The sequence below is a fragment of the Hemiscyllium ocellatum genome, chromosome 39 (genome assembly GCF_020745735.1).
Source record: "Hemiscyllium ocellatum isolate sHemOce1 chromosome 39, sHemOce1.pat.X.cur, whole genome shotgun sequence".
In the NCBI taxonomy this organism is placed as follows: domain Eukaryota; kingdom Metazoa; phylum Chordata; class Chondrichthyes; order Orectolobiformes; family Hemiscylliidae; genus Hemiscyllium; species Hemiscyllium ocellatum.
In genome coordinates, this window is record NC_083439.1 from 2,579,611 (window position 1) to 2,599,418 (window position 19,808).

General features: G+C 40.0%; 1 protein-coding gene across 3 annotated transcripts in view; it reads left to right on the plus strand.

Annotated features, from left to right (window-relative positions):
• dis3l (DIS3 like exosome 3'-5' exoribonuclease) overlaps positions 1-19,808 on the plus strand; it is a 56,400-nt gene that overhangs the window by 33,325 nt on the left and 3,267 nt on the right. For all 3 annotated transcript variants that reach the window (XM_060852930.1, XM_060852932.1, XM_060852931.1), the window contains 7 exons: positions 1,835-1,996; positions 5,879-6,126; positions 7,941-8,033; positions 8,663-9,196; positions 11,098-11,252; positions 16,088-16,266; positions 18,981-19,123. In XM_060852930.1, the coding sequence (XP_060708913.1) occupies positions 1,835-1,996; positions 5,879-6,126; positions 7,941-8,033; positions 8,663-9,196; positions 11,098-11,252; positions 16,088-16,266; positions 18,981-19,123 (1,514 nt within the window). The remainder of the gene's footprint in view (positions 1-1,834; positions 1,997-5,878; positions 6,127-7,940; positions 8,034-8,662; positions 9,197-11,097; positions 11,253-16,087; positions 16,267-18,980; positions 19,124-19,808) is intronic.

Genomic DNA, 19,808 nt, shown 5'->3' on the forward strand with positions numbered 1-19,808 from the left:
TATGCCCGAAACGTCAAATCTCCTGTTTCTTGGATGCTGCCTGACCTGCTGCGCTTTTCCAGCAACACATTTTCAGCTCTGATCTCCAGCATCTGCAGACCTCACTTTCTCCAGCCTTAAATATATTCAACTTTGGAGAATCCACAATCCTCTGCAGAAGACAATTCCAAAGACTTACAGCTATCTGAGTAATCTCTCCTCATCTCAGTCCAAAGTAGTTAGCCCTGTCTGTTAAGACTGCTGTCACATTTTAAATTCCCTGATCAGCAGAAGCGATATTTCAATGCCTTCCTGATGAAACTCCTTCAGAATGTTGAATATTTGAGCGAGAAGCCTCTCATTCTTCTAAATTCCAGAGAATATAGACCAAATTTGCTCAGCCTTTCACTGTAGGCAAAGTCAGAAGTCACAGGACTCCAGATTATAGGAGAAAGTGAGAACTGCAGATGCTGGAGATCAGAGCTGAAAATGTGTAGATGGAAAAGCACAGCAGGTCAGGCAGCATCCAAGGAACAGGAGAATCGACGTTTCGGGCATAACCCTTCAAGAATGAGGAAAGTGTGTCCAGCAGGCTAAGATAAAAGGTAGGGAGGAGGGACTTGGGGGAGGGGCGTTGGAGATGCAATAGGTGGAAGGAGGTCAAGGTGAGGGTGATAGGCCGGAGTTGGGTGGGGGCGGAGAGGTCAGGAAGAAGATTGCAGGTTAGGAAGGCAGTGCTGAGTTTGAGAGATTTGACTGAGACAAGGTGAGGGGAGGGGAAATGAGGAAACTGGAGAAATCTGAGTTCTTGTGGTTGGAGGGTTCCTAGGCGGAAGATGAGGCGCTCTTCCTCCAACCGTCGTGTTGTTATGGTCTGGCAATGGAGGAGTCCAAGGACCTGCATGTCCTTGGTGGAGTGGGAGGGGGAGTTTATAGTCCAGATTATAGTACAATATGTTTATTTGACATAATAAGCTTTCAGAGTATAGCTCCTTCTTCAGTTGAAGTATTCATTCTGAAAGCTTGTGATTTCAATTAAACCTGTTGGACTATAACTTAGTGTTGTATGACTTCTGACTTTGTCCACTCCACTCCAACACCAGTACCTCCACATCCTGACTTTCATTGTATAACAAGGCAATCATCCCAGGGACAAATTAGGGAGACTTCCTATATGGTCTCAATTGCAAGTTTTTTTTGGATATGGAGACCGAAACTGTACACAATACTCCAGTTGTGATCTCACAAAAATCTTTGCGCAATTGTAACAAGATTTCTTTCTTCCTCTACTCCAGACCTCTTGCAATAAAGTCAGCTTACCATTTGTCTTCCTAATTGCTTACTGCACCTGCATATTAGTTTTCTACATAAGCATGCCCAGCAATTCTCTTTGAAAAGCACGTAGAAATTTAATAACTTGTTGAAAACAGTATGATCTTATACTCTTATAGAGTGGATCATTGTAACTTATTTCCATTGGACTTTTTAATTTTTCAGAATTGCCTTTTCAGATGAGGTATGTTGTAAGATATTTGGCACGATAGCGTCTCTTGGATCCTTATCCTTTCAGAATCTATTTTTGTATCAAGGAGATTGTTATTGTTTAGTTTTTTTCTTGATTTCTGTTTTATTTGTTTTCTTTCTTTGTTCCAACTCTATTCAATTGCCACCCTGCAGCTGTGGAAATGTAGAATTATATTCTGTTGGTTGAATCAAGTATGTATCTGGAGTGAAGTGCACTAAAGAGAATTGCTACTCTGTCTTGTAGGCACTGTACTTGTACATATTTATCAATATTGAAGTATTGCAATACTCAAAAAAAGGCTTAATTTTTTTTATTTTCCCAATTACACAGGATTGTCGAATTATTGTACGCATTGATTCCTGGGATTCCACTTCTCTTTATCCCAATGGACACTTTGTGAAGGTTCTTGGAAGAGCTGGTGACCTTGAGACTGAAATTGCAGCTATTCTTGTTGAAAACAATATTTCAGTTAGCCCTTTCTCTGAAGCCCAGGTTAACCTTTTTATATAATCTTATCATTTAAAGAAATGTAATTCTTTAATTGATGTTGTTAACAGTAGAATTCATGTACACTGATTCTATACAGTAGAGCTTGAATTTTAAACATCAATGACAAAACTAATTATTGGACATTCAGTAGTCCAAAGGATGGACTTTGTCACTATAACCAAGTAGCACACCAATCTTCTCATACAGCAGATATTAATTTGATAAAGTGTTGTGCGTTAGTTTGGCTCAGTGCAAGCAGACCGTGCTTCAGAAACGGAAGGATGTGGATACAATTCCTGCTTCAAATTATATGACTGCAAAATCTAGGATACTACTTTACTATTGTTCTGAGGCATTGCCGCATTGCCAAAGATGCTACCTTAAATTAATCTCATCCTGTATATTCAGGTAGATATTTATTTAAATATGGCAGCATTTGAAAAACAACTGCAGTGTTTCTGCATACTCTGTGACCAACATTAATTCCTCAACAAATACAATTGTAAACAAGTGAAGCTGTCATTTATCTTAGGGCTAGTTGTAGAAATCTGCCATTGTTTGACTGCATAACAACAGTGACAACACTTCAGAGGTAATTAATTGTTTGCAAAAGTATTTTAAGATGCTTTACAAATGTGGAAGGTGCTACAATAATGCAAGTTTATTTTATCTTAGTGGGTAATTGCATAGTATAACCTGGTATTGAGCCAATACATACCTAGGAAGGTCTCCAATTTAAACTCCAATCTATGCTGTCTTGATGCCGATTTTAACAACAGAAGTGCTGGGGAAACTCTGCTGGTCCAGCAGTATCTGTGGAGTAAGAAACTTGAGTTAATGTTTCAAGTCAAATATAACTCTTCTTTGAAATTGGACCTGGCGAGTTTCTGCGGCATTGACAGTTTTTAATCAGTTATTGATTTGTAATGGGATCAAGGGTTACAAAGTAAAAGCAGTAGAATGGGGTTGCAAAACGTATCAGCCGTGGTTGGATGGTGGAGCAGAATCTATGGGCCGAATGACCTAATTCTACTTCAGTACTTTATGGTCTTTTTGTATTAGATCTCCAGCATCTGCAGTTGAGGAACATTTAGCTTTGGCTAAAGTTGCATGTTGCTACTCGTTAGTCGTGCCCTGACATCGGTAAGGTTTGGGGAGGTAAAGGTCGATATCAAGATGAAAAATAAGCATTTTGATGTAAAAATATTGTGTCTGGAGAAGATTTGAATTTAATTGTGGTATGTGAGCCTCTCGGTTCTGTGAAAAAGCAGAATTGTAAGAGAGGCTTTGAGCCCCAGAGTGTAGTTAGATCATATTCGTGTCCTAAGGAGAAATCAATCATTCACTTTGTGTATTATAAAAATGTCATGGTTAAGGACTGCCCTTTGGCTCAATGCATTTATTTTGTTCCTTCTTGGGATATAGTTGTCACTGACCAATTATTGTCCACTCCTTGTTCCCTTGAGAAGGTGGTGGTAAGTGTCTTCTTGAATACTACAATTTGTTTGTTGTAGGTTGACCTATAGTGCTGTTCGAGAGGGAGTTCCAGGATTTTGACTCAGTGACCAAAGGAATGGTAATGTATTTCCAAAGTCAGGTTGGTGAGTAGTTTAATGGGGAACTTGCAGGTAGTGGTGTTCCCATGTATCTTCTGCACTTGTCCTTGTAAATTGTGGTGGTCATAGATTGGAAAATGCTACCTGAGGAGTCTTAGTGAATTTCTGCACTGCATCATGTAGATAGTGTATACTGTTGCTGTTAAGCATCAATGATGGAGGGAGTGAATGTTTGGATTTGTAGTGTCAATCAAGCTGTCTACTTTTTCCTGGATAGTTCACGCTTTTTGAATGTTGTTGGAGTTGCAACTTTCCAGGCAAAAGTGGAGTACTTGGTCACACTCCTGTCGTGGGCCTTGTAGATGGCAAACATGCTTTGGGGAGTCAGGAAGTGATTTGTGGAATTCCTAGCCTCTGATCTTTTCTTGCAGCCACTGTGTTTATGTGGCTAGTCCATTCAGTTTTTGCTCAGTTGTAACCATCAAGAAGTTGATAATGGGGTATTCAGTGATAGTAATGCCATTGAATGTCAAGAGACAGTGGTTAGATCCTGTTTTGTTGGAGGTGATTTTGCCTAGCACCTGTCTTATGTAAACGTTACTTGCTTCCTATCAGTCCAAGTCTGGATATTGGTCAGGTCTTGCTGCATTTGAACATGGACTGCTTCAGTATTGAGGAAGTATGAATGGTGCTGTACACTGTGCAATTATCAACAAACATCCTGTATTTATATTCATAGACACATATTGGAAAGAATGGCCCATTGAGTTTGTACTGGTCAAAAACAACCACCTAGCTATTCCAATCTTATTTTCTATCACTTAACCCAAAGCCTTGATCTTCCTTGGCATTACAAGAGTGCATCTATCTATTTCATAAGTGTTACAAGGGTTTCTACCACCGATGTTTAGAGAAGATTTGTAGCTCAGGTTGACTGGTTGGCGCAACATCAAGGGCCGAAGGGCCTGTACTGCGATGTAATGTCCTATGTTCTATGTAAGTTTATTCGCTGAGCTAAAGATTTTGTTTTGAGACATTTCGGCACCATGCTAGGTAGCATCATCAGTGAGCCTGCAGTGAACCACTGGTGTTTTGTCCTACTTTCTATTTCAGTCTTGGACCAAGCTATGTAAATAGAAAGCAGGACATAACTCCAGCGCTTCACTGGAGGCTCATTGATGATATTATCTGGCATGGTGATGAAATGTCTGAAAACAAACCTTCCAGCTCAGCAAGCAAACTTACAACCTGAATTCTACCAACCTTAAAGTCAGTGAATTCCAGATTTTGTCCACCCACTGGGTGGAAAAGAAAATCCTCACATCCTCTCTAAGTCTCCAATATTTACCTTAAATCTGTGCTTCATAGTCACTGATCCCTCCAGCAAGGAGAAAGATTCCTTCCTGTCTACCTTGTCTATGCCCCTCATATGATTATACATTTCAATCATGTTTCACATCAGGCTACTCTGCTGTAAGGTAAACAACCCCATTCTATCCAAACTCTCATAATTAAAACTCTGCAGCCCAGGCAAATTCTGATAATTCTCCTCTGCACCCTCTCCGATGCAGTCAACTCCCTCCTTTTAATGTGCATTCCAGAATTGTACACGCTTCTCTGGCTTTGGCCTAACCAACATTTTATACAGTTCCTCTGACTTTATGATGGAAAAAAGGTAATTGATGAAATAACTGAAGATAGCTTGTTTCACAATTCATTGAAGTGAGTTCACCAATCTTAAACACAGTGTTGGAGGAAGGCACAAAACTGGAGGACAGGCGTATTCCCTCCTGCATTTCCGAGTTGTGGAGAGATTACGGAGTTAATCTTTGATTTCTTCTTTGTCCCTGGTCACTGTTCTTAAGTCAGACTGGCAGAGATCACAGATTATTAGACTGTAGTGCATTGGGGTGGTGTTAAAGAAACTTGATTTGTGTTTATTGTTCAGAATAGAGACATAGGCTTGCTGATGAGTCTATACCATGTGTGTATCTAAAAAGGAAAAATTAAACATAAAATAGTTGAACTTTTCTTTTACTGAAATGAAAATTGAAATACAAGTCTTTCTGTTATAACGTGTGTTTGGTCAGCACAAATTGGCTACAACGTGATTGGTGAATTGTGGACATTATTTGGATGTTGCAAACTTTCTACTGAATGGGTATAGAGATTTTCTATTAGCGATCTTCGACAGTGCACTTTTCTATAGTGATTTTCCATGGCACGATGTTGCAGAGTAACACAACTGTTGCGTTATAACAGAACAACCGATAATGTTCACGATACAGTATATGTTTTAACTGTACAGCTTGTTTGTTCCACTCTGTAGCTGCGTGAGATGCCAGTGAACACTCCCGAGAATCCTTGGAAAATTGATACGGAGGAGCAAGCCCAGAGAGTTGATTTAAGGAACACTCATCTGGTGTTCAGCATTGACCCCAAGGATTGTGAGGATGTGGACGATGCATTATCTGTTCGCAGATTAGTTAATGACAATCTAGAGCTGGGGGTTCACATTGCTGATGTCACACACTTTGTCAAATTAAATTCAAATACAGATCTGGAAGCTCGATCAAGGTAGTTTAAAATAAAAAAAACTGTTAATGTGATTGAAACAATTAAATGGGAAATCCTTGGGGGAGTAAATTTTGTTTAAAGTACTATCTCATCAAAACTTAATTCATTTATCATAAATGTATTTGATATTTTCATTAATTGATGGATTTTTTTTCTGAGTTGGGAATTCCCACTAATGCTATTCTGATGACTTCACCGATGGGGAGCAGCCCTGTGTATTCTTAAATGGCCCCAAAGGAAACAGTAGCATTGCAGACTGATCCGTCAGATTCCCCAGAGCTAAGACACCTGAGGGTGCTACAAATGGAAAATTAGTAAATCTACTTATTTATATACTTCTGTGGTATCTGCCAGCTGCCACTGCTTCCCTGTTGTGAAGATGTGTAAATATTATGATCTCTGGAAAGGACTGCTGAGCATCACTGGTGCAATGTTTGTGAGAAGATTTGTAGCTCGGGTGCTCGTTGTTGTGGTTCTGTTCGCCAAGCTGGGAATTTGTGTGAGACGTTTCGTCCCCTGTCTACGTGACATCCTCAGTGCTTGGGAGCCTCCTGTGAAGCGCTTCTGTAATGTTTCCTCCGGCATTTATAGTGGTTTGTCCTGCTGCTTCCGGTTGTCAGTTCCAGCTGTCTGTTGCAGTGATCAATATATTGGGTTCAGGTTGATGTTATTATTGATTGAACCTGTGGATGAGTGCCATGCCTCTAGGAATTCCCTGGCTGTTCTCGGTTTGGCTTGTCCTATCATTGTAGTGTTGTCCCAGTCGAACTCATGTTGCTTGTCATCTGCGTGTGTGGCTACTAAGGATAGCTGGTCGTGTCTTTTCATGGCTAGTTGGTGTTCATGGATGCGGATCGTTAGCGGTCTTCCTGTTTGTCCTATGGAGTGTTTTGTGCAGTCCTTGCATGGGATTTTGTACACTACATTGGTTTTGCTCATGCTGGGTATCGGGTCCTTTATTCTGGTGAGTTGTTGTCTGAGAGTGGCTGTTGGTTTGTGTGCTGTTATGAGTCCTAGTGGTCACAGTAGTCTGGCTGTCAGTTTGGAAATGATCTTGATGTATGGTAGTGTGGCCAGTCCTTTGGGTTGCGGCATGTCCTCATTCGGAACAAGGACATGCCGCGACCCAAAGGACTAGCCACACTACCATACACCAAGAGCATTTCCAAACTGACAGCCAGACTACTGTGACCACTAGGACTCATAACAGCACACAAACCAACAGCCACTCTCAGACAACAACTCACCAGAACAAAGGACCCGATACCCAGCATGAGCAAAACCAATGTAGTGTATAAAATCCCATGCAAGGACTGCACAAAACACTCCATAGGACAAACAGGAAGACCGCTAACGATCCGCATCCATGAACACCAACTAGCCATGAAAAGACACGACCAGCTATCCTTAGTAGCGACACACGCAGATGACAAGCAACATGAGTTTAACTGGGACAACGCTACAATGATAGGACATGCCAAACCGAGAACAGCCAGGGAATTCCTAGAGGCATGGCACTCATCCACTGATTCAATCAACAAGCACATCGACCTGGACCCAATATACCGGCCACTGCAACGGACAGCTGGAACTGACAATCTGAAGCGGCAGAGACAAACCACTATAAATGCTGGAGGGAACATCACAGAAGTGTTTCACAGGAGGCTCCCAAGCACTGAGGATGTCACCTAGACAGGGGACAAAACGTCTCACACAAATTCCCAGCTTGGCGAACAGAACCACAATAATCACTTGTGCAGTTTTATTTCTGTACACTTAATATTCAGTTGTGAATGCCTGCCATTTTCTTCTAGGGCAACAACTTGTTACTTAGCAGATCGTCGTTATGATATGTTACCTTCTATCCTGAGTGCTGACCTGTGTTCTTTACTTGGAGGTGCTGACAGGTAAGTCTCAACTATATTAGATTTGCAAATACCAATGAAGAAAGAGGTCAATTTTTTTGGATTAGAAGGATTTAAAGTTCTTTGATTCTTTTGTTCTGACAGAGAGCAGTTAACTGTTCCAGCCACGGTAAAGGAGCAGTGTAACTGCTGGAAGATTGGATGAAGAGGCAAGGGGTGGGAGAGAGAGTTTACATGGTAAAGTTTATGCTTTGCCCAATCAGGAAACTGTCAGGTTTCCAGTTGACACATCTATTGAACAATTCTTTTGCAATGACAAACTCTAATGAAGAAAAGAAAAGATCTAATATTTGCCTGTCACATTATGGAGTTGATCTTCATTAGTTCATCTTGCATTTTATATCTAGATAGTGTCTCTTCTGATTAACAACTAATGTTCCCAGGGTTTGTTTAACACAAATGTGTGTAATAAAATAATTATGATAGCCAATACTGAAAAAATTATGAAAATTTGACCCAAAGAATGGGGAAAACGTACTTCTGTGCAAAATTGTTGTTTTTAAAAATTAACCATGATACAAATAATTGAGTTCAAAATAAATAAGTATGTAGTTTGCTGTGATATCAATGTAAAATTAAAGCTAGTCTTCTGTACTTATTTTGTCTTTAAGGTATGCAGTCAGTGTGTTGTGGGAATTGGACAAAACTAACTATGAAGTCCTTAAAGTGTGGTTTGGACGAACCATTATAAAATCTGCATACAAGATGTACTATGAAGCTGCCCAAGCCTTGTTAGATGGGAATCTCCATATTATGGATGATATCCCTGAACTCAAAGGACATGAAGAGAAAGACAAACATAGAATATTAAATGATCTGATATGGGCTGTAGAGAAGCTGACTGAAATAGCTCGCCACATTCGAGCAAAACGTGCACTTGGCGGTGCACTGGAGCTGGAGGGCATTGAATTACGAGTACAGTTAGATGAAAAGAAGAATATTAGTGACCTGGTCCCGAAGCAGCCACTGGAAGTGCACGAGACTGTAGCAGAGTGTATGATTCTGGCCAACCACTGGGTGGCAAAGAAGATAACTGAGAAATTACCTCACCAAGCCTTGCTGCGTTGTCATCCTCCACCACAGCAGGAATTCTTCGCTGAGCTGATTGATTGTGCAAAAGCAAAGGGATTCAAAATAGATACACGGTAATACATAGATTAATGTTGCCAATGAGTAGATTTTCGTGACTATATCTTGAGAAATTTAAGACAAGTACAAAGGCCCAGTTAGGACACCCCCAATGTTGTAAAGGTAGGAAAGTAGACTCGGTAAATTAGGAATGATAATTCGATGAAGGCAACCTTGAATTTTTAATTTACTGGATTATGGCTGTAAGTTTGCTCGCTGAGCTGGTTCTTAGACATTTTGTCACCATGCTAGGTAACATCATCAGTGAGCCTCTGTTGAAGCGCTGTTGCTCTGTGCCACTTGCTGTTGCTCTGTCCCACTTGCTGTTTATGTCTTGGTCTGTTGTGGTAGGTGATACCACTTCTCTTTCTGAGAGGTTGGTAAATGGGGTCCAAATCGATGTGTTTGTTGATGGAGTTCTGGTTTGAATGCCAGGCCTCTAGAAATTCCCATGCACATCTCTGTTTAGCCTGCATTGTCCCAGTCGAATTGGTGTCCCTCTTCGGCTGCGTGTAAGGATACTAGTGGTAGATGGTCCTGTATCCTGGTGGCTAGTTTCCTGCCCGTCTGTTTGATGTAATGTTTGTTGCAATCCTTGCAGGGTATTTTGTACATGACGTTCATTCTGCTGGTTGTTGGTACAGCATCCTTTTTAGATTCATCAATAGGTGTTTCAGTGTGTTGGTAGCTTTGTGGGCTACCATGATGCCAAGTCTGGTCATCATCTCTGACATGTCTTCAATGTGTGGTCATGTGGCTAGAGCCTCTGGGCATATTGTGTTTTCTTGTTTAGGTTGTTGTTTAAGAATTGGTGGATTGTACTTATCAGGTACCTGTTATTCTTGAATACTTTGTAGAGGTTTTTTTTTAGATTAGATTATTTACAGTGTGGAAACAGGCCCTTTGGCCCAGCAAGTCCACACTGACCCTCCGAAGAGCAACCCACCCAGACCCATTCCCCTATATTTACCCCTTCACCTAACACTACGGGCAATTTAGTGTGGCCAATTCACCTAACCTGCACATCTGACTGTGGGAGGAAACCAGAGCACCCGGAGGAAACCCACGCAGACACGGGGAGAATGTGCAGACTCCACACAGATAGTTGCCTGAGACGGGAATTGAACCCGGGTCTCTGGCGCTGTGAGGCAGCAGTGCTAACCACTGTGCCACCATTCCTCTCATAGTCCCTGGGTGCTGCGTTTGTTGTGGCTAATTTAAGTAATGTTCTGATGCAGCTCTGCTTGTGGGTGTTGGGATGGTTGCTCCTGTAGTAGATTATCTGGTTAGTGTATGTTACTTTCCTGTAGAAACTCGTCTGCAACTTTCCATTGGCTGTTCATTCTACTGTGGCATCTAGGAAGGGGAGTCTGTTAGTGTTGTCTTCCTCTCTGGTGAACTTTACACTGGTACGGATGTTGTTATGTGTTTGTGGGTTTCTTCTAATATGTTGCGTTTCGTGATGACAAAGATGTCATCCACATAGTGCATTCAAAGCTTGGGCTGAATCATGGGAGGGCTGTTTTTTCTAACCTCTGCATAACTGCTTCTGCCAGGAATCCTGATATTGCTGATCCATGGGTGTCCTGTTGATTTGTTTGTCAGTCTTGTCGGTGAAGGTTCACCTTCAAGACCAAGACACACAAATAGCAAGTGGGACAGAACACCAACGCTTCAATGGAGGCTCACTGATGATGTCACCTAGCATGTTAACAAAACATCTGAGAACAAATCCTCCAGCTCAGTAAACAAACTTGCAATCTTGTTTTGGAGTGTTTGGTTTGGAGGGGGATGCAATATAAGGAATTCCACAGTTTTGTTGTGTATAAAATTAAGCTGGAGCAGGAAATTTTGTGATCTCTCAGGCACAGACAAATGTTTATATATTATTTAAAATGTTTATATTGACCATTTTTAGCTCCAACAAGGCTTTGGCAGATTCTCTGGATATGGCAGAAGATCCAGATGATCCTCAGGTGAATAAGCTGTTACGATCCATGGCCACACAGGCAATGTCCAATGCTGTTTATTTTTCTACTGGTTCCTGCTCAGAGGATGAATATTATCATTATGGTACGTGAAATTATGTTTATCCATTTTAGTATTTATACATTGTAACATACTGATCAAGATAAAAGGGAATACCTGACTGAGTACAAATTTTTGAGAAACAGATCACAGGAAACTTTTTTTCCCTTCAATAGAGAGGTCAGTAACCAAGGGTGTGGTTTTGAGGTAAGGAACAGAAGGTCAGAGGGTATTTGAGGACTTTTTTCCACCCAGAGAATGATGCATGTCTGGAACTCACTGCCTGTAAGGGTGGTAGAAGCAGGTGCCTCGGGATAGTTAAATATTGAGATGTGCGCTTGAAACACTACAATATTCAATACTATGGGCCAAATGCTGGAAAATGGGATTAGAATAAATAATCACTTGATGACCAGTGCAGACACAGTATGCTGAAGGGCCTCCTTCTGTGCTGTAAATACTCTATGACTCTATAACACTGAGTATAAATGGTATGAGATTATTTTTTAACGAATATTAATCATCACTATTTCTTGAGAGCTTCATTTTGTAAGATGCTTTCTCCATTTCTTCCCTATGACTACCACATTTGAACAATTGGTAATTTCAGTTACAGCAGAAGCTGGGAGACTTTTAAAACCTATAAACTGTTAAATTGTATTTTGTTCAAAAAGAATTGCATTTTTTTTGTCCAATCTGGGTAAGACTATTTTTTTTCTGAAATGTCTGTGTTATGTATTTGGTTATTCTGACCTTGAATAAATATATTGGAAATAGAATAAATATTTGCTTCCCTCCCCAAGAAAGTCATTGCTGCATTCAATCCAGTAAGCCTCACTACAATGCAGTGATCAGACTGCATTAGTCAGTGCCTGTGTCAACACTGCATTGCAGGTGTCTAGTAAGTTATTTTACAGGATTTCTATGCTAAACTGTGAGGCATCATAATGATTTTGTAGATTTGGTAATGTGTTTTCTCAGAATATGTGGCAAATGAAAATAAGCATAACATTTCCACTTCCAAATACAAAGGTTTTTGAAATGAACATTTATAAATGGAGCATTTTCTGTAAAATTATAATGTTTCAATTATAACACTAGCAGGTATTTACATGGCATTTTTAACATTGTAAAATGTCCAAAGAGCATCATAGGAACATTATTTTTTTTTAAATGACTCTGAGCCACATAAAAAATAATTCGAACAGGTGGCCAAAAGGTTGGAGTCAAATTTAGGATTTAAGGAACATCTTAAAGTCGGAGAGGATAGATTTGTTAAGGAAATTCCAGAACTAAATGTCTGGGAATGGCTCCCAGAGATGGAGCAATGGAAATTGAGGTTATGCACACATGAAGAATTGTTAAGTTGTAGGGCTGGAAGAGGTTATAGAGGTCAGGAAGAATGACTCCATGGAGGAACATGAAACAAACATGACCGCTTGAAATTCAAGGTGTTACTGAACCTGGAGCCTGTGTTGGTCAACAAGCTTGGTATTAGTTCTGCTGTAATTTCGTGTTTGAAATTTTTCTGATGATTTACCTAGCAGCGGTGGAAATTTTAAGTTTTCATTCCCTATTTCCAATGCTGGAAACAACTTAAATTGTTGGAAAGGCATGTCCTAAGGTTATTAACTAGAGGAATGGGTTATGCAGTTTCTGCATATTTAAAGCGCCTGTGTATTTTATCAAAGCAAGCAGCAGCAAATGGACTGTTGAATCTACCATCATTTCCTATTGAGGGGCGTGATCATCAAGTGAAACTTTAGGAAGTCTGATAGTCAACATTTCAAAACTAGCCAATCTTGTTTCTCAAAGCAATTGATGCCATAGATTAATAAGGCTTCTTCAATCAGTAAAACTCTGAGCTAAACAAGTAAAAGAGTTTTTAACAATTGGTACCTTGCTGCTGAGGCTTCTGACCCCGATTGGCATCCCCTAGCTGCCATCCAGGTGAGGTGCAAGGGATATGGAGATAATGCAGGAAAGTAGCATCGAAGAGATGATCAGTCATGATCAAGGATGGCACAACTGGATCAATGGACTGAATGGCCTAATCCTATTCTTATGTAAAGTGACCCATGAGGGCTCAGTGCCCTTGATAAATCTGCTAATGCCCAAGGACTCTCAAAAGTTGTTTTACAGTTGTCACTTGGAATCCTTTCAGCAGTCCAAAAATGAGAACAGACGATTTGAAAAAAATCTTTGAAGTGACAAACAAAAACAGAAGTCGCTTGAAAAGCTCAGCAGGTCTGATAGCATCTTTGAAGAGAAACCTTTGAAGTGATAGACTGCTGGAATCCACGGTGGCACCTTGTTGAAGTATTTTGCACTGTATATCTTTCACTGTACTCTTTCTAGCACCTTCACTGCACCATTTTAATGAAGAAATGTTTTTAATCTGAGCTGGTCTGGTTGGTGGTGATCTATTTCTGTGAAATAACATCACCATTACAGGCACTGAGAGATCATTTTACTACAATTGTAGAGACAGCTTTTCCTCACAACATATGCATGTATGTCAATTTGGTTTAAGTTCTGTCCTCCTGATGTTGACAAGGCCTTCAGAGGAAATGTTAAACTGAAGGCACTTCTCCATAGAGGCAAACAAAAAAATTACCGATAAGAGGCTGGATATGACTGGTCCACATTCTTAAAATGATATAAAAGCAAAATATGTGCCAAAAATGTGAAATAAAATGCAAGTGCTAAAGGCCTCAGCGGGTCTGGCAGCATTGGTGGAAAGCAAACAAAAGTTGGAGTCCAGTGACCCTTCCTCAGAACTCATTTTTATTACTAATTTATAATGTAAGAGAGCAGGGCCTGGTCGATCAAAAAAACAAGCATAAAATATTAATTAACCAACTTGTCATGGAACAAAAGGCAAACAGGTGGTAACATTTGTAGCATAGAACTAGATTAGGTGTCAAAGGAAGAATAAAGGAAATCAGGGTTTGAAAACAAAAACATAAAAGTAAGATAGAAATTGACATTAGCAAAAAAAAAATCAAGATGAAGTTATTCAAATCAGTGTTCAGACGGCTGTAAAGTTTGTAAACAGAAGATGAGCTGCTGTTCCTCCAGATTACAATAGGCTTTATTGGAATATTGCAACAGGCCGATGATAGAAATGTAAGCATGAGAGCAAGATGGTGAATTAAAATGGCAAGCAAATGAAAGATCGCTTGGAGTGGTAGATGGTGTTGATAATATCTTCATGGGTAATATTCTGGTGGGCATGTGTAAGATTAATGGAATTAAGATGGAAGATTAAAGTACCTCACCTGCCATCAAAATGTACTTAAAAATGGTTGGGGTTAAAGTGTGATGTTGTGATTTCTATGTGTGTAATTTTACGCAAACTCTTTCATCTCTTCCTTCAGACTTACTGGTGCTCTCTGACCTCTGCTGGAAAATAGCATGTGTGAACAGCGCAGGGAACTTTGCTGCAATGTCCCGTATGGTGCAAAAGGCTATGACACAGAATCATGCATTAAAAATAACCACTTGGATAAGGCATTAGGCAGTTCCCATGGAATCACATAGAGTCATAGAGCTGTATAGCATGGCAACAGACCCTTCAGTCCAACTTGTCCATGCCAATCAGATATCCTAAATTAATCTAGTTCCATTTGTCAGCATATGGCCTATATCCTTCTAAACCCTTCCTTTTCATGTACCCATCCAGGTGTCTTTTAAATGTTGTAGTTGTACCAGCCTCCACTTCCTCTGGCAGTTCATTTCATACACGCATCACTCTGTGTGTGAAAAAGTTGCCCACCCAGAGAGGAGTGAGTTCCATGTGAAATACCAGAGGCGAGGTAACACTTCTTTAAAATGCTCCATATGAAATGCAGAGAATTGTTCTACTTTATCAAATACCTAATGTTTTTAGGATATGGACACCTTTGTATGCAATTAATTTACAAATGTTAATTCGAGTGAAACTGCAGGCAAGAAAAGCTCTTTTCCTGTTACATGCTGAGCCTAGCACACTGGATTGATTTTAATTTGTTTAAATCTGCACCTTTTACATTCTCTTGCAAAAGCAGTTGCTGGGTTTTCATGGAAACTGGTTACTATGGTTACTAAGTTGTCATTTTACTTTTGATAGCCAAGATATACATGCAAAGATTCAGGGCTTTTAGATGATGGAGCTTAGAATTTTGAGCTTTTCTGTTAAACAAAAGATGATAGATCCCAGGTTTACTAAAATGGGCAACACCACTTTTAAAAAAAAATCAAAGTCTCAGGCGTGTTTAAATGAGGGCAAATAATGCACATAGGATTGAATTATCTTGGCTTTGAAGGGCAGATTACCAGAGTTGCCAAAGTTCCAGGCTTCTAATTGGTCATCTCAAACAAATATGAATTCTCCTAAGTCTCCCTCCAGCAGTCTTCTTGATTGAGCCCACAAGTTGTTGCCAAAGAATGGATTATTTGTGCTCTGTAAGTGTAAAACCTAGGATCTGGATTGAGGCTGAATTCATTTCACAGAGCCCTTACAACCGCCAAATGGTTAACCTTCAGCTTTCAGTTCAATTCGAATTTTAATCTGGTAAATTAAAAGACAGATCCACACTGAGTAAACCAAAGGGAAAGTGCATAAAGGCCAGTGTGCATTGATTGCACTCTTTGTTCTAGTATAATCCATGTTTTAATACGAGTGAGCCAGTTATTATTTTTTAATAATATAGTTTTCAGTGGGAACATGGTTCTGTTGAGGTAAATCCAGGGTTAGAAATTAATAAAAGTATGATTCATTTTATCGGTGGAGCCTGTAATACATGTTGGATGTCAAATATCATCAACAATTTGCATGACCTTGGAAGGCAAGAGATGGAAATAGTGTTGGAAGCTGTCCCTACTTTTTCTTATCACAGGGCTTGCTCTGGAAAAATATACTCACTTCACTTCTCCAATCAGAAGATATGCAGACATTGTGGTGCATAGACTACTAATGGCAGCTATAATGAAAGATGAGAATTTGGAACCAGAAGATTCATTACTCAGCAACAAAGACTTAGCAGAATTATGTCAGCACATCAACAACAAAAACAGGGTGAGTAAACAAATTCAATAGGACATTTTTGTATTCCTTTTTCAAAGCATAGACTAATTTCACACGTATCATCCTAGTCACATTAGAGAGGACGTGAGGGTAGTGCAGAAGATGTAGTCTACGTATGTTTCGGTAAGTCTTTTGGCAAAGTCTTGCATCTGGGCAAGAAAGTAAGAGCCCATTGGATTCAGAGCAATTTGACAAATTGGTTTCAAAATTAGCTTAGTGGTTGGAGGTAAAAGGTCATGATCAAAGGTTGTTTTCGTGACTGGAAGCCTGTGTTCCGAGGGGTACTCATGGTTCAGTGCTGGATCACTTGCTGTTGCGTGCGTTACTGATCTAGACATGAATGTAAGAGGTTTCATTCATAAGTTTGCAGATGACAAGAAAATCAGTGGTATGGGAAATTCCTAAGGTGGAAAACCTTAGGCCACAGGATGATAGAAGGCTGGTAACATGGGCAAAGCAAATGGAATTTAACCATGTAAAGTGTGAGGTGATGCATTTTGGAAGCTATATCAAGTCAAAGGAGTACACAATGAATGATAGGACCATAGGAAGTTCAGAGGATGAGGGAGACCTTTTGTTGCATGTCCACAGATTCTTGAATAAAGTGATTCAGAAGACCTATAGGGGCGACTGGTGATTAGGTTGCAAATAATTATGACAGCATAGACTGGAATAGGTTTTTCCATTTATTAGAGGAATCATTAACGGTGGTTGGGGGGGGGGGTGCACGTTTAAAGTTTGCAGGAACATAGAAATATACAACACTGGAACAGGTCCTTGGGGCCAGGATGGAAGGAGATTTAGAGCAGCACTGTATCTGTAGTTAGCACTGCTGCCTCACAGCACCAGGGACCCGGGTTTGATTGCAACCTCAAGCAACTGACTGTATAGGTTTCCACCGGGTGCTCCAGTTTCCTCCCATAGTCCAAAGATGTGTAAATTTGAGCAATTTAGCATGGCCACCTTAGTGTTCAGAGATGTATAGGTTAGGTGCATTAGCCATGGGAAATGCAGGGTTACAGGGATCAGGTAGGGGGTGGGTCTGGATGGGATGTATTTCGGATGGTTGATGTGGACTTGTTGGGCCAAATGGCCTGTTTCCACACTGTGGGGCTTCTATGAAGTAATATTTTTCTTGATTCAGTGGGTGTTGAGTATCTGAAGCTCACTACCTGAAATGGTGGTAGAGATGGTAACACTCAAGACATTTAATAAGTATCTAGATAATTACTTGTGGCACCATAGTATACAAGGTTTTAGGCCACATGATGGAAAGTGGGACTCGAGTAGATGAGTGCTTGATGACTAATGCTGATACGACGGACCAAAGGGGCATCTTTTCATGCTGTAAAACGGTCATTCTAATTTGCAGATTGCAAACATGGATCAAAAATGTTAAACAACTTTTCAGCTACTTTCCTCTAAAGAGTACTTTACGATAGCTCTCACTGTCCTCATGACCTACATTTAAATGCAGCCAGATTAATAGTGCCATTGAACAAAGAAATTGCTAAAATGTTTACTCAGGCTACAAGAATGACTAGGGTTAGGAAATTGAGATATTTTGCTCACCTAATGCAGCTGAGAGGTTGGGATTGAAGCATACTTTGAGATTCAGTGGAAATTGCACCTAATTGTACACAACCTGACTTGGGAAAGGGAAAATTGTACTGTACCTGACTTCAGTTCAAAACGCAAAACAACTTCCACTTTTTGAACAGCGGAATATAAACGGATTCAATAATCAGCATGTATATCAAGTTTTGTTGGGAAAGTTATATTGTTTTCAGCAAGTAACTAACTTAATATAACAGTGTATGTTGTGCTCCCTAGCAAGTTAAATCAGTGAGAACACTGATGAAGTGTATTGAGCTGAATTCCTCAGAAGAGAGGGAAACCTACCTCTTGCATGCCAGCCAGCATTTCACTTGAGTTCAGATTATAGTTTGTTTGGTTCATTCAGGAAAAGGGACCAGAAGAGAAAACAGCTTAAAAACATAGAAAACGTTGTTTAGTTCTCACTAATTTGAGTGCTCTGAATATCTTATCTCAACCCTTTTTAAATAAAATTCTGCTGGAAATCATTAGTAACTTTCCAGTAACTGATGTCTGCTGTATTACTGAATTACTCTGTAAAATAGAGCTTTGCATTTAGCTTTCTTTAAAAAAAAAATTCAGTGAGTGGAAGGTAACAAAGTCCTATAATGCTTGGAATAAACCCATTTTTTTTCCATGTGAACCAGTCACCAATTGCTGAGCAGCCCGCACGCTACAGGCAATTTAGCATGGCCAATTCACCTAACCTGCACATCTGTGGACTATGGGAGGAAATTGGAGCACCCAGAGGAAACCCACGCAGACACAGGGAGAACATGCAAACTCCACACAGACAGTTGCGAGAGGTGGGAATTAAACCTGGGTCCCTGGCACTGTGAGGCAGCAGTGCTAACCACTAAGCCACCATGGCTAATTTCTCTCCTCCCCTGCAAGAGATGTTGATAGCACTTATTGTCAACTGACTATTTTTGTAGCTGCACTAGGTTGTTTTGTTGGAGCTGACTTCCACGTGAGTAATGTCTCAATTGGAAATTTGAGATCCAAGGGTACATAGGAATAGAGTAATGATTCACCTGCAGTAAAGTTTGAAAATTAGAGAGTTGAATGCAATGGCCTAATTAAGCCTGTTCTTTTCTGTTGTTTTCTAGGCTGCACAGTATGTGCAGAAACAATCTATTGAGTTATTTCAGTGCATGTACTTTAAGGATAAAGACCCTTCAGACGAACGTTGTATAGCAGATGGCATCATATACTCAATTCGGGCAAATGGCGTGCTGGTCTTTGTACCAAGGTAATTCCTGAAATGTTTCATACCATTTAAAAACTAATCTGATAAATTGTAGCATTTGAAATTTCTAAATTATTCATGAATCAAAAGTGGCTAGAATGAATACCTTAAACCCGAGTTTGCTCATTGATCTTTATACTGTGTCCTGATTTGTTCATGTCACTGTAATTTGTGGAAAAAGCCTGGTTCTGATTTAGTGTCACATATGAATGGTCAGAGCTACAGTAAAAAAAATGTCTTATGTTGCATTGCATCCTTCTCATTCTCACTATGAATGAAAGTACTTCACAGCCAATGAATTATTTTTGAAATTTTGTTGCTCTTGTTCTGTGGATAACTGCAATATCTAGTTCGCACAGCAAGGCAGAACAAAGATAACCATATTCTAGTCTGCTAATTGATCAATAACTGTTGGCCTGGATAACAGAGTTTCCTTGTTCTTTGAAAAGTATCATGGGTTCTTCTAATTTACCAGAAAAGTCAATGGAATCTTGGTTTAGTGTTGTATCTAACAATATGACAATGCCTGAACCATAAAAAGTAGGAGAAAGTGAGGACTGCAGATGCTGGAGATCAGAGCTGAAAATGTGTTGCTGGAAAAGCACAGCAGGTCAGGCAGCATCCAAGGAGCAGGAGAATCGATGTTTCGGGCATGAACCCTGCTTCAGGAATTGTGCACACCATAAGA